The 15134-nt window shown below is 28.3% G+C and overlaps 1 protein-coding gene across 1 annotated transcript; it reads left to right on the top strand.

Moving 5' to 3' along the window:
* The first annotated feature begins 5535 nt into the window (after positions 1-5535).
* LOC130818733 (MYB-like transcription factor EOBII) lies at positions 5536-12365 on the top strand. The gene is made up of 3 exons (XM_057684920.1): positions 5536-5708; positions 6257-6386; positions 11849-12365. Exons 1-3 carry the CDS (start codon positions 5567-5569, stop codon positions 12324-12326), a joined length of 750 nt encoding a protein of 249 aa, XP_057540903.1. The 5' UTR covers positions 5536-5566; the 3' UTR covers positions 12327-12365.
* Positions 12366-15134: the final 2769 nt, after the last annotated feature.

Raw genomic sequence — 15134 nt, 5'->3', positions numbered from 1 at the left:
TACCTAATCTAATGTTTTTTGCAAAAAAAACTACCTTAAATGACATAAACGTTTGCAAAAGACTACTAGTGGACGATAACAGTTAGTTGACCGTTAAAATTTCTTTTTGACCAGCACGTGTCTCACGTGATTTAATTAAGGCATTGCTATCATCTATTTTAAAACACGATTTTCCCCAATTCTTTCCTCTTTCCCCTTAAATTCATAAGAACCCTAATTCTTCCCCCTTTCCCTTTCAATCCCTAAGAACCCTAGTTATTCCCCTAATTAAATTATGGCTTCTCATCCCACCAAAAAATCAAAGGTCGACAGATTTGCTTGCGGATTTCCTTTTGCACAGAGAATTTCGTGAACTAAGGAAAATCCTGGAATACGGTTCAACACTTGCAAATTTTTCGATCCTGACACCAATTGGAGGGGATGCAACAAGTTCAAATGGATTGATGAACCTGAAATGGTTGATTAGGCAAAGACAAGTGACAAACACACTTGTTAAGGAGAAGCGACATTTATCAACATAATTTAGATATTGACTTCAAGGGTTTGTTGATGGGAACATGAGAAGGAACAAGCAATTTCAGAACTTAAAAGGATTAAGAAGAAATTGATGAACGAGAGAAAGCATGGAAAAGAGATATCAAGCTTTGTATTAGGGTTTTTATTTGGTTTTTTGTTGATGTTGATTGTACTAATGGAGTTTATGTGACCTTCAAACTATTTTGTAAGAATATGTGTTATGTATTAGTGATCAGGGAATGTAATTGATGTTTGAAAGCTTTTGTAAACATGATTATGATGAATGAAGAGGCTGATTTTATTGCTAATTATTTAACATCAACAATTGTTGTAAATCTGACTAGTGCATATTATCATGAGAAACTAATCACATTGTTCACAAAACAACTTTTGCATAACTTAACATAGACAAACCTAGTACTTCCACAAAATGTCTACAACTTAATACACAAATTCTTCATTACATAGATTATAACTACATTTTTCTACTTTGATTTTGAGAACTTGAAGATGCTTAGTTTGAAATCACCCTTGGGGCTGCACTTGTTGCTCCTTTCTTTTTGCATCTATACGCACAGAATTTCTTTCTACCTCCCTTTGATGGTGAATTCAGTGGTGTAGCTATTGTTTGAACTGAGGTGACAGCATTGTTTGCAGGTGTAACAGAGCTAGCAGTGACCATTGGTGCCATTGCTATTGAGCTTGGAATTGCAGGAGGAGTTGTGCTTGTAGTTGCAATAGGGGCTATTGGAGTAGGTGTTGTTAGAATTGGATTTGGTGTGGTTGATGATGAAGACTGAACTCGTCTTAGGCCTCCTCCCTTTGACTTCTCGATGGTAGAACGGGGTTTAGGAGGGTTTTTGCTCTTCTTTTTGTTATGTCCTAGTGTGCCACAATTGCCACACCTCCTTTGCATATACACCCTCACCACAGAGCCCTGTTTTGTCCCACCCTTAGCTTCATCAACCTCCAACCTCCTCTTCCTCTTATTAGGCCTACCATGCATTTTTCTAAAGGTGGGTGGTAATGACTTAGGGTTTGTGGAGGTAGGCCACATTTTATGGCTTGGCATTCCATGGAACCTAGGTCGGTATGTCTTGGCATATGTCTTTACATGGTAAGCCTTATGAAAAAACTCCGTATAGTCCAATTTCCTACTCACAATGTAAGCAATGGCATGCTTGCAAGGGTTTCCAATGAGGGTCCACCTACTACAACGACAAGTTTTATTTGTCAAGTTCATAACATAAGACTCTTCCTCATCATCAACCTCAAACTCAAAAACATCAACAGGGATAACCTTAACACCATGACATGACTTTTCATTGTTTTCAATTACTTTCACCACAGATGGTATAACAATCCCCTGAAACTTACTTAGCCCCTCCCTCTTAGCTGCACTCCTCTGTATTACATACCTCCGAATTAATCCATTCCATCAATGAAATTATTGGTTTTCCCCTTGCTCTTGAAGGAAGTTTGGGATGCTCTTGTCATCCTTGATTTCTGTCCTACTTGTAAACATAGTTTAGCCATACCTCTTGTACCAAATTCTACCAACATCAACATAGCCTAACTCATTTCTAATCCAATAAGCCATTTCAAAATAACAAACCTCTTCTACATTTGGGTGCAAGCTAAGGCTTAAATGTCTGTATTCAGTTTTGCAGTTTTTGGTAACAAAAAACCCACCAAAATATAAACAATTGTTGACTGGCTTCATCATCTTGTATGTAGAATAATAATGTGCAAAATTTCTACAATTATGAAATTGCAGCACAACACATAAAGAAATTAGATCACAACACATATACAACAATCAACAAACATTAAATTCAAGCAAACAAAATGCAATCAGAAACCCTAGAAAATACATTCAATTTAAAAAGGTTTTTGAAAAGAGAAATAATCCTTGCTTAGTTACCCACTTGAAATCAACCATTTTTTCCTTTGATAATCTTCTTTTTTCCCATAAAAAACAAATTGATTCAAAAGAACAACGAGGAATGCGTTGAAATCTCAAACGAAAAAAAAGAAAGATCAAAGGAAGAGAACAGAGGATCGAGATTGGGGAGTAGATTAATGAAATAAAACCATGCAAAAACCACTGAATCAGATCATATATGAGTGAAATTCGAAAATAGGTAGTAGATTAAAATAAATATCAATTAAAGAACTTACCAGTTGATTGGATTAGATGATTAATGTTGCATTGAAGTTTTAATTGAGTGTTGATGGGTGTCTTCCATGAACAGTGAGAGCAATCATCAAATGAGAGTGGAGGGAAAGGAAAAATAAAGGAAATAAAACATTTCAGAGTTTTAAAATGAAGTCACGTGCAAATCACGTGTAAAGTCAAAGACCCACTTGACATTCAACTAACTGAGTCAACTGGTAGTCTTTTGCAAAGGTTTATGTCATTTACAAAAAAAAATTAAATTAGGTAGTTTTTTGCAAAAGGTGCTATAAATTAGGTGGTTTTTTGTAATTTTTCCTCATTTTTATTTATCATAACGCCTTTTTTTCATAACAAACGCCCCTATCATCCTTTATAAGCACTTTTTCGAAAATTTGATCAAAATGAGTATTTAATTTAAATAAAAAACTTAACATTTTTCTACCTAATGGAAAAGTTGAAAGCTCCTCCCCATGCAAATTAAAAAATATTTGTCTACCATATTGAAAAGTCAAAATCACATGGGTATTTTAATGGTCAATATTGACTTTGACCATTGTAGTATTGACTTCAACGGTCAATATTGACTTGTACTTTTAATCCTTGATCTATTGACCAGGGGTATTTTAGGCATTTCGAGTATACGGGATTTCTGATCCCCAACACGTTCCTCCCTATAAATCTTAGAAGTTTTATCTTAAACTTAAAAAGATACATAAAAACAAGAGGAAATAATAAACAACAAGTCTCTTGAGAGACCATTTTTTTGAGAAATGTATCTCAAGCCCAATCCATTAAATATTGATGTTTACTTACCGTATTCTTAATGCCTACTTATATTATCCTTAATGCTTACTTTTTGTATCCTTAATGCCTACTTTTAATATTTTAAATGTCTATTTACATCATTCTTAATGCCTACTTACAATATTTTACAAAATATATAATGGGCCGGCCAACTAGAGATGGTCTCTTAAAGAGACTGTTTCTCGCAAGAATTTGTAAATAATAAATATACAAAAGGTAACAGAACATTCAGTAATAATAAGGTTTTTTTTATGTTTGTTTCAATGATAATATATTTCAAAGGTAAATAACACTTAAATATAGTTTATTAATAATATATGAATAAAAAATAATAAAATATATTATGGTAAAAATGTGTTGTACATAAATAAATAACATATACTTCATTTGCCCCTCTTATTTTACACTACATATTGATTTTACAAATTTTTGTGAGAGACGGTCTGTACTAGTTTTACATCATTTATTTTTTAATGTTGGTCTCACTTTCTTTTTTTAATCTCACCCGTAAACTTATATCGTCCCTCTATTTTAACCACTCATTTATATCCTCTATTTATTTTTTGTCACAAATTCCAATATAATTTTTATTTCTATTAATTTTCACTGTCCCAAAATTTGATCAACATGGTAGAACACAACCCAACCTTTAACTTTTGTCTTTCATATTTTTTGTCATATTATCTCCGAGTAAACAATCAAATCATCCTTTTTAATAAAAGTAAAAATTTAATTTTTTTGGAAAAATAAATATGGAAAATGTAAGTGTACCTTTTTGTCGTGACGGATGCTTTAGGAAAGATTCAAAAGAAAATTTTTTATTTTTAACTGATTTTGCTATGTTGTTGAGTTCTTAACAAAACCAATTTTGGTGTGCTTAATTAATTAGCTAAAGGATAAGATAAAAATAGGTAAACCAAAGAAATATTTAGTTTTAGAGTCGATGAACAATGATTTTGGAAAAAAGAGACATTCTAAGTTTATACTATAGACAAAAATAAATATTATTTCTATATTTATTATAAGTGTTTCATTTAGTTTTGTATATTTGTAAATTTACATTGAGATAAATTAATTAAAATTCTATTTAACTATAAATTAAATTATAAATTAAAATTAGAATATAAAATATAAGTATTAATAAATAGTTCAAAGGAACGGACCCATGAGCTGATTAAGAGGAGTATGCAGAAAAATCGATGGAATAACTATAAATGATAATTGTAGCAAAGTGGGTGGAACATACTCCCTTTTGTTCACTATTATTATCATATTTAATTTGCATGTTTGTCATTATATGTATTTGATCTTAAATACCTCTATTTGTGAATAAAAAATATAAAAAAGTTGATATTAAAATATATTTATATTAAGGTAAATTAAATAATATCTCACTTAACTATATTTTAACTTATACATTAGAATAAAATAAAAATTAAGAGTGATCAATGACTATATCAAAAAAATTAAATGAGATAATAATAGTGATCAAATAAGATGGAATAATGATTAAGCAGAAGAAAAAGAAAACAGGGGTATACAAATGAGATTTTTTTTATTCTAGATAAGGTTGAAAAATGGAATCAATTAAATAATTTTTAACCACTGTATGTTAAACCATTATTCTCTACATAAAAATGATAATCTTGTTTCAAGGAAATTACACTTTTCTATATAAAGTCATGTGTTTGTTTCTGATCTAATTATCTCATTTTCTTAACCTATCTTTTAATAAATAAAAAAAAAATTTGAATCAGATCGTTTGATCTTAAAACCAGTTCATATAATTAGTTTATTTTTTCAAGTGATCACTTTAACTATAAAAAATAAGTACTTTAAAAATATAAATAATCACTTTAAAATATTAGATATACATTGTGTTAGCCCAATGAAAATGGTTTAAACGTAATACCGTCTTATTTGAAAATTTGTATAAAAAAATAGAAAAGACAAATAGTTAGCATAGAGAGAGGGGTTTAGGGATCTATAAATAGTGGGGATAAGTGCATGATGGGGTCTCTTGGCTTGGACACATGAAAGGTTGTACAATAAGTTCCAACCCAAAGCATGGATAAAAAGGCAAGCCAAGTTTCACCTCTAGATAATGAAGTAAGAAAAGGTCCTTGGACTATGGAAGAAGACTATATTCTAATCAACTATATTGCTAATCATGGTGAAGGTGTTTGGAACTCCCTAGCTAGATCAGCAGGTACAATTTCTTCATTATTTTAACGAATTACAATCTTATAGTTTAGCGTTTTTTCGAATTACAATCTCAATATTTAGTTTTTGCAAATTACAACCACTAAAATATCAAATTTTATAGCTTCAGGCTAAAAATACAGAACTTCGACTACTTAACCTTAAATTCTGACCACTAAAATGGTCGAAATTACGTGTTTTGGCCTGAACCTATAAAACTTTAATACTTTGGTGGCAGTAATTCGCAAAAATTAAACATTAAAGCTGTAATTTGCAAAAATGCTTAACATTAAGACTATAATTCGTAAATTATTCTTATTTTAATGGTATTAGATATAACTAAAATAAAGTTGTTATTACTTTTATATTTTTTGGTTTATGTGATAAGGATAATTTTCTACAAGTAAATAGAATGAGATCATAAGGATATATAATGATTTATACGGAAGGCGATAAAAATTAAATTTTTATTATAAAAATATAAAAAAAATCTTTAATCCCTAAGCAAACTTATAATTATCATTCTTATTATAATTTTGTTGATTTTGATGTTAGGCCTAAAACGTACGGGAAAAAGTTGTCGACTTCGATGGCTAAATTATCTAAGGCCAGATGTTCGTAGAGGTAATATAACTCCGGATGAAGAGTTATTGATCATGGAACTGCATGCTAAATGGGGTAACAGGTATACTCATGGATTACTAATTATATTCCATGCATAAATATAATTATTGCATCTAATTATTTAATCTTTTCACGATTCAAACAACTGATTCTTATTCATCAATAAGTTTCACGGCTCTAATTTAGTCGGAGAATCTCCATATGCGCTTACCAAAGTCATGATTCGGTTATTTATTTTGAAATATTATCCTGATTTGTAAATCACCGCAAAAAATAGAGTTGTTATTAAGAGTAGTTTTGAGCTATAAATGTCTAGGAGCCAGCTTATAAAGGGGATCAAATTGAGTTAATCTTTATAATTAAAAATTAATATTTGTATATATAAGTGGCTTCTAGCATGGATCGAACTTGCAACATTAAGTTTTTCAGTTAAGCGCATGACTATTAAACTACACAGTTGGAGAAAAAAAACCCAAAACTTACTTATATAAGGGCCTTTTTTTATTTTCGCTTAGGGCCAAAAAATTGTCAGAAACGACACCGAAAAAAGACAAAAAAGATAAATTAAAATAAAAAAGCCCCACTCTATGAAATTCTTTCAAATAGAAATGATTTGCTAATATTACAAATTATCGACATTTAGTTAGAGTACTTGCTGGTTAAGTACACATGCAAAGGTCCACCCATGCTATAGTAGTTTTCTAGATTCGTCCCCTCGTGTATCCTTTTAATAAAAGCTTCTATACTTTTGGTAAGTTCTGGCCACAAAGTAACCTATTTATGGACTAAGTTTACTTTCTCGTTAATAATTCTCATAAATTGATAGAATATAAAGATCGTCTTATTTATTGTTTAGCATAAAGATAAATTTATTGAAAATTCTTCGTATTCATCCTAATATTCTCATATAACTAAATACGTATTTGTCTATATAATAATTTTATTTATTAATATTTTAATTGTTTTACTGGCTACTAATATGACTATATGAAATATTTAAGAAAAAAAAGATTGACATTAATTACAACGTGTTGGTTTGGTTGCATACTAATGAGGCTACCTTGTTTGGGCTTTATTTGTATACTTTTACATCACATATTAAATTGCTAATAAATTATTTTAAGTATACTTTGGACATCATATGTATAATTAAATACAAAATTTAACATAAAGTAAATGGTGAATTTTGAACTATATATGTTTTGAGTATATCATAGTAAGCATATTTTAGAGCATAAATCAAGTTGATAAGATGAACGTGTAACATGTGATGTTTTTCCATTAAGGGATAATCACATGCATGTGTTATACATGTAACATGTAACATGTGGAGATTATTTTATCCAACACGTTTATGACTTTTTATGTGGCTCTCCATTTTTTTAATTTTTTTAAAATTTTTTTTGAGAAGATATAATTAATTAAGGGTAGAGAATTCAAGCCACTTTAGCCTAGTTTCACCAAGAGGAGTTTGATAATCAAAAGGAGAATTTATTATTTTATTTTTTGGGTAAGTTTGACGAATAATAGTTGGTTATAGTTATTAGCTGATTTGACCAGCTAAAAATACTAATTGATCATAAACCAATTATTTAAGCCAGTAATGAAAGTATTTGGTAAAAATTAATTATTTAATATTAGTTGTGAAATAGAAAAGTGGGTAAAAAGACAAAAGTCAATAATGAAGTAAAGCCATCTTTTTGACTAGCTTAAAAATCATTTACCAAACACAATCAATCAAATAGCCAAATGCTAAAAGACAACAAAAAATACCATAAAAAAAATAGTTGTCACACCCCCTAATATGCAACGATAATAAAATTAATAACTTTTTCTAAACATATTCTAACATAAGGGAGGAAATTAAAATGTAGTGATTTCATCGCAGCTTTATTACCATAACAAAAGAGAAAAATATAATTAGTGAATACATAGAATGCTAAAGGCAAATGAGACGGTCTTATTAGAATAGATTGAAATTAAACCCTTCTCTTTACGTCTATCTATGCACCTAATTTAATAATTGGTTTTTTATCGCAATCTCTTTTGATAAAGTTATAATATGCCCTTTTTTTATCTTTTTCAAAATCAGATTATAACTTTTATAAGCGGAATATTTTGGATATGATGATGATCATATGATGCATTTTCTCATGATTCTTTTGGGCAAGAACTAGTTTGTAGCCTTCCAATTGAACTTGGTACCTTTAGCTCATTTCTTTATATTGGCCATAAATAAAGGATGTAATAAGAGCAAAAGTTATATTCCACTTTGTTACAAACTCCTACAAATACAAGGTTTACTTTTCGTCTAATGCAACAACACAAAAATTTATTAGTTTCATTTTCCCAATATTCTTCAATTTACATCACCAACATCAAAAATGGAACAAGTATAATTATTGTTGTGTCAAGGAAAGTTTTGAAAATATACTTAGAATCACTCCAATACTAACTTTCATGACCATAACACTCAGGTCTCTATGTATGTGTTTAAACAACTCACAATTAATATTTTTTTATATTATATTTTATATTATTCAAGAATTAAGAAGATTTTAATTGGAGCCTTAATTTGTCTAGACAATAAATTTGAAACTAATAAAATCAAATTGTTAATTGCATGGCTATGTCGAACTTAGCTATATTTACTTACTGGGTAGTTTACCTGCGTGAGATGATAATTGATAATCAGTTGATAAATATTTAAATATACTTTTAAAAGATAGTTGGTGAATAATAATGAATTTATACAATTTTTATATTATTAGTACTATTTTATGTAGAAGGCAAGTCTATATGCTTAACAACTATAGATGCACAAGTACAAGTCCCACAAGCATTACTCCCTCCGTTCCATTGAATTTGCATTATTTTCTATTTTGATCAATCCTAGTTAATTTGCATTATTTTTATTTTTAGACAATGGCCAAAATTTTCTTTTAATCTTATCCATACATTTTTTACTATCTTTTAATTTCATCCGCACAATTTATTCTCTCTTTTTATTTATTACCACGTTCTTAAAAATTCACCAATTCCTCTTTGATGCAACTCAAAGAGGACGAGTAGTAGTTAACACCGAAAAGTCAGCTACTACATTATATTAGCGATAGGGCTGCTCATAGCCATCCATGCAGATAGCTTCATAACCAAGTTTTCCTATCAAACTAATTAAACTATAAATCGTTTAGAGATTTATAATTCAACTATAGCTTTTCTACCCTCATTTTGCATAGGTGACTTTTATACAAAGATAATTTTTTTTTGGAATAATTGATGGGAGAAATTTTAATTATGTTTGGATAATATTATAAGATAGTTGAAATATTTAGATGAGATTAAAGGAGATTGATAGAGTCTATATCTAAATAGAAATACCATGTAAAACAAGAAAAACATCAAAAAAAAAAAAAAAAAAAAAAAGTTTCAAATTGAGATGAACAGTGTATTGATATCTTGTATAGGTGTAGATAGTACTTCTATATAAGAGTACTAAATTTTTTGATCTCTTAATAATTGGATAGCTTATAGAATTAAGTCGTAGTAGATCATCTAAATATTAAATTAAAAATAAGTGATGTAAAAATATTAAATAAAAAAAGCCAAAATAATGGATGATTTTGCTGTTTACTTTTCAGATTTTCTTCTCACCACTTATAAAAAAAGCGAAAAGAATTTTCAAAACTAACTCCAAATTTTTCCTAATCAAAAACGAATTTTTTTTTATGGAAATATTTTCAGAAGTAAATGACATTCGGAAAGAACCCAAAATGAAAACCTAAAGAAACTTATGTACATCATTTTGATGTAACAATTACATTACATTGTTCTCAATGCTTCATGCCATTAGAATCTCATAAATGGGCATGTATAAGATAAAATTCAAACTTTTTAAAACCACTTCATACAGGTGAAATTTTGATTCAGTCTTAAAATTAATCAGAAATTTAATTGAAAATTAGTGTACCAAAATAAAAAAATTATGGCTATAATTCAAATGTGAATTGATTTGAAAAATACCCAAAAAAACTTCTCCATATTCAACTATTGTCTGAAATCGATCGTTTTGACTCGTGTTAAAACTTGTCAACTTTCGACCCACTATATATGCTTTTAGTCAATTTTTGCATTTGAGTTGGTAATTTTTTTATGGTAGTCTCAAAATGAGTATGTTGGTTTTTTTGTAAAATAAATTCTATAAAAACAAAAAAGTTATACTCCGAACTAATTTAGATGTTCCATTTGCTTAGGCACGGTTATTAAGGATGGTGTGGGGTCTATTAAAAAGGGTAAGTAGTGGAAGGTAAGTAGTGGAAGGTAGTTGGGTAAGTAAGGTTTATGAGGGTATATTCGTAATTACTTGTGTGAACTAAGGATATTTAGGTAAAAAAAGATTGACAAAAATAGAAATGGGACAACTAAAAAGACTTTGCCAAATAAAAAAATGGGACAATTAAATTAGTTCGGAGGGAGTATAACTTTATTTTAAAGGATAAAAAAAGTATTAAAAAAATCTCACATTTTAGGATGACTGAAATTCAATCCAACTCAGCCGGATAAAACCCAACTTAAATTTAATCTGATCGAAAAAACTCGACCTGAACTCGTTTAACCAATTATCAAAATGGCCGAGCAAAAAGGATTTAGATTGAGACAACTATAGATCGAGATTTTAGGTTAGTTTATTGTCAATTTCGATCGATTGGATAGACTCAATAGGTCAAAGATTTTCAAAAAACATTTTAATTATAATTATATTTATAAATGAAAAAACTTTTTTTTTAAAAAATCACATTTGAAAAGATTCAATTTGCCGCTTTTAAGACTTCAATAAATACAAAAAATGGTTAAACGTGTAGTGAATTTTCGATAAAAAATTATGATGTAAAATTAAAATATTTGACAAAGTTGGAAAATTGAATCAAAACGGTTTGGTTCAAGTTATTGTTGGGTTTTGCCTATTTTTTTCGTATCAGGTTATCTTTGAATTACATATCAAGTTTTCGATCAATGGTACCCATCAGAACTGTTAGATTTTGAGTTAATTTCAAATCGAATAAAAAACTGACAAGATTTAGCGTAAAAATGCGGTAAATTGCGGTAACGGAACGGTAAAGCTGTAACGAGAGTGATGCGGTTATCGCAACCCTTAAACGTCGATCAAAACCATAAGATAACCGCTGATATGGCCTAAAACACATTTTTTTACAACTTTACAACGCGGAGAACCTTTACAATACGATCGATGTGATGTGGCCTTGTTTAACGGATCTAACTAGCTATACGGTATTAAGAATTGATGGTTTAACTTTTTATGAGCTATTCTTGTGAGAAACCATTTCTCAGTGACACGATCTCAAATAAAAAGTTTATATTCTCAAAATATTTATAAGACGTATCTCTTAGTCAAATCACCATCTCAGCATACGATAATTTGTATACTCTTATTTATCTTTTTAGTGTTTTTGCTAATCAACAACATGAAATTGATAAAAGGAGAATGAAATTATGTATATATAGGTGGTCAAAGATTGCAAAGCATTTACCAGGAAGAACAGACAATGAAATAAAGAATTATTGGAGAACAAGGATTCAGAAGCATCTAAAGCAAGCTGAAAGTAGCAGTAATTCAAGACATGAAATCAGCTTAAGCTACTCTTCTGATAACAACAATAATAATAATAATAATAGTAATAATAATAATCATGAAATTATTCCAACTACTAATTCTGTTTCTGCATTATCTACAAATAATATTCAAAACTACGTCGTTTCATCTTCAAATGATCATGATCATCATCCACCTTATCTTCCTTCTATGGATAATCCGTCTTCGTATCATCATCATCATCATCATCATCATCATCATCATGAACAAGCCATGGATCAAATAAGCAACATTGGACCTCCTCAATTGCATCCTGATCAACCTTTCAACTGGGAGACCACTGAAGAAGACCTTTGGTCTATCCAATTATTTAATACTTATAATAACTAAGTATTAATCATGCATGCCCTTTTCTATTCTTATTACTCTTAATTATTATTATTATTATTATTATTATTATATATTTTCTCCTTACTTCTATTTATTTTACTATACCATATATTATAATATTATATTCTACGTGTCAATGAGAGCCTTAAAAAAAATATGACAAAAGATCATAAGACAAAGAAGTATATATGTGTACTCTTCTTAATTGTACGTAACGTACATAATATTATTATCATAATCATATTTGGAGTATTTTGTATCTATTTTTTTAAATATACTCATAATTAATATATATATATATATATATATATATATATATATATATATATGTATATATATATATATATATGTATATATATATATATATGTATATATATATATATATATGTATATATATATATATATATGTATATATATATATATATATGTATATATATATATATATATATGTATATATATATATATATATGTATATATATATATATATATATGTATATATATATATATATGTATATATATATATATATATATATGTATATATATATATATATATATATATATATATATATATATATATATATATATATATATATATATATATATATATATATATATATATATATATATATATATATATATATATATATATGTATGTGTGTGTGTATTTGATCTAAACTAATTATTTTTATGGATATTGATTTTGACTTTCCATGCATGACATGTACAAATGAATTTTTATTTTTTATTTTTCATTGTATTACTGTATGTTATGATATATTTTGTTAAAAAAATGTTGCATATGTAACACCCTCATAGAAACACATGTAAGATGGCAAGAGAAAGAGTGTGTTTAAAAATTGAAATAAAAGAATGGAAAATAACATATTACACATGGAGGAGATTGATGATATAATTAATTATAGAATAGAAAACAAAATTTGAAAAGTGAAAGTAAAGTCTCCATTGGTATCATTGGTTATGTGCCAAAAAAAAAAATTTTTTTTTAAAAATAAAAGTGAGAAAAGGACGACGAACAAAAGAAATTGATCTAAATGAAAAGATGGACATATAAAAATAAATTGCATGATTTTTTTTTTGAAATTTGAATATATAGTATATGTTCTACCGGATTCAAGTATAAAAATTATATAAATTTAATTTGGTTTAGGTGTCTTTTCAGATGAGGCGTACGTATATTATTTGCAGGGTAAATTTTTACGGGATTTATTTGAATGCGTGCAATTTTTGTCCTTTCGTTAAAGAGAGTACAAATATAACATATCTGCTATTTAAAGAATCTTAGTCGAGAAGGGATACTGAATTAATAGTATTACAATACCATTTATAATACTAAGATTTGATAAATAAAGTACCCTTTTGTTGTAATATCAAATCAAGACAAGATGTTAATTAATGAAAAGAGATGAATGCTTAATTAGAAATGAAAATGAAAGTTTGATCCGGTTGGGCAATAAAATAATATATAATAATTATAACAGATGAGACAAATTAGTTTGGCATAAGCTATATCTCTTATGATAGGCTGTAATGATTTTACTAATCGAAGTACAACTTATTTGAAAAGGTCAAGATATATATAATTAATTGAGTAATATATAGGACTATATTAAACATAGTATCTTAAATACTACTTTAATTTGATTTTTTTTATAAATGATTAAAGTAAGTGTTTTAATTTTAAAATTTATAATAACGTATTAAATATTAAATAATTTAATATAATTTAGCAATTCAGTTTAATTTAATATTATTTCACGTTAAAAAGTCTTAAATGAATATTTATTTTATATCAATTATAGATGATTCTCACCGCATTAATATATGGTACTGATGACATGTAATTATTGTTCTCTTTGGAACTAGAACCATCCATCTTTCAACTACATTTGCAATACTAAAATCTTTGAGACGGGTACAGGTATTCAGGTTGGTTCGATTGTATTTCAGATCGGTTATTTTTCGGTTGCATGTTACGACGGGTCGCACTCGAGTCGGGTCGGTTCGTCACGATTCAAATGAAGATCGGTTATTCAAACTATCGAGTTCGCATCGGTTCGGTGGCGGTTGAAGTTCGTGTCAAGTATCAATCGGTCGAGAGTTATCATGGGTTAATAACTGGTTTGGTTTTACAAAGTACAAATTGGTTCGGTTTTTATAAAAAAATAGTATTTGGCTACGTATTACTAACTACTATCGATCGAGTCAATATCAGATCAAGTTATTAGTCATTTTTTAATTGATGATAAGATTTCCTTTACTTAAAGCAAAACATTAAAAATGCAAATCAATTAGTGATAATTATTACTTTGTTACTTTAACTTGTTTGACCAGAAATTAAATTATAAAGTTCTATCAACTTTCATCTAATTTAATTAAAAGTAGTTAAATAAACATTGACCATTGATTATTAACTCTAAATATATGAAACCATGTATTTATAAAATTTAATTTATTAAAATATCTATCACTTTAATAGATTAACTAATAAGATGATTGAATATGAATCGATCAAATTTCTATGTTAAAAATCGGTTCAGGTTTACAACAGTTCGATCTAAAATTCATTCGGGTTAAGTCGGTTTTAGCCGGATTGAGTTTGATTTCAGTATGATTTGGGTCGGATATGACTCGGGTCGGTCATTATTAGGTTCGGGCAATCTCGGTTAACGGTTATGTGTCGGTTATAAAAACCGTCTACAGCTCGGGTTCAGCTTTCCCATTTTCGGTTGTCAACCGGTTCGGGTACAACTTCGGTTCGGATATTGTCAATTTGATAAACATTAAAAA

This window comes from Amaranthus tricolor, chromosome 7, assembly GCF_026212465.1.
Source record: "Amaranthus tricolor cultivar Red isolate AtriRed21 chromosome 7, ASM2621246v1, whole genome shotgun sequence".
NCBI classification, from domain to species: Eukaryota; Viridiplantae; Streptophyta; class Magnoliopsida; order Caryophyllales; family Amaranthaceae; genus Amaranthus; species Amaranthus tricolor.
The sequence above is the reverse complement of the archived record's forward strand: the minus strand, read 5'-3'. Positions and strand labels throughout refer to the sequence as shown.

What these genes read in the sequence shown, in the direction of transcription:
- LOC130818733 (XM_057684920.1), top strand. Translation starts at nt 5,567, where the DNA reads ATGGATAAAAAGGCAAGCCAAGTTTCACCTCTAGATAATGAAGTAAGA. An exon ending in CTCCCTAGCTAGATCAGCAG is followed by an intron (nt 5,709 to 6,256) that starts GTACAATTTCTT and finishes TTTTGATGTTAG; the next exon opens with GCCTAAAACGTACGGGAAAA. An exon ending in CATGCTAAATGGGGTAACAG is followed by an intron (nt 6,387 to 11,848) that starts GTATACTCATGG and finishes ATGTATATATAG; the next exon opens with GTGGTCAAAGATTGCAAAGC.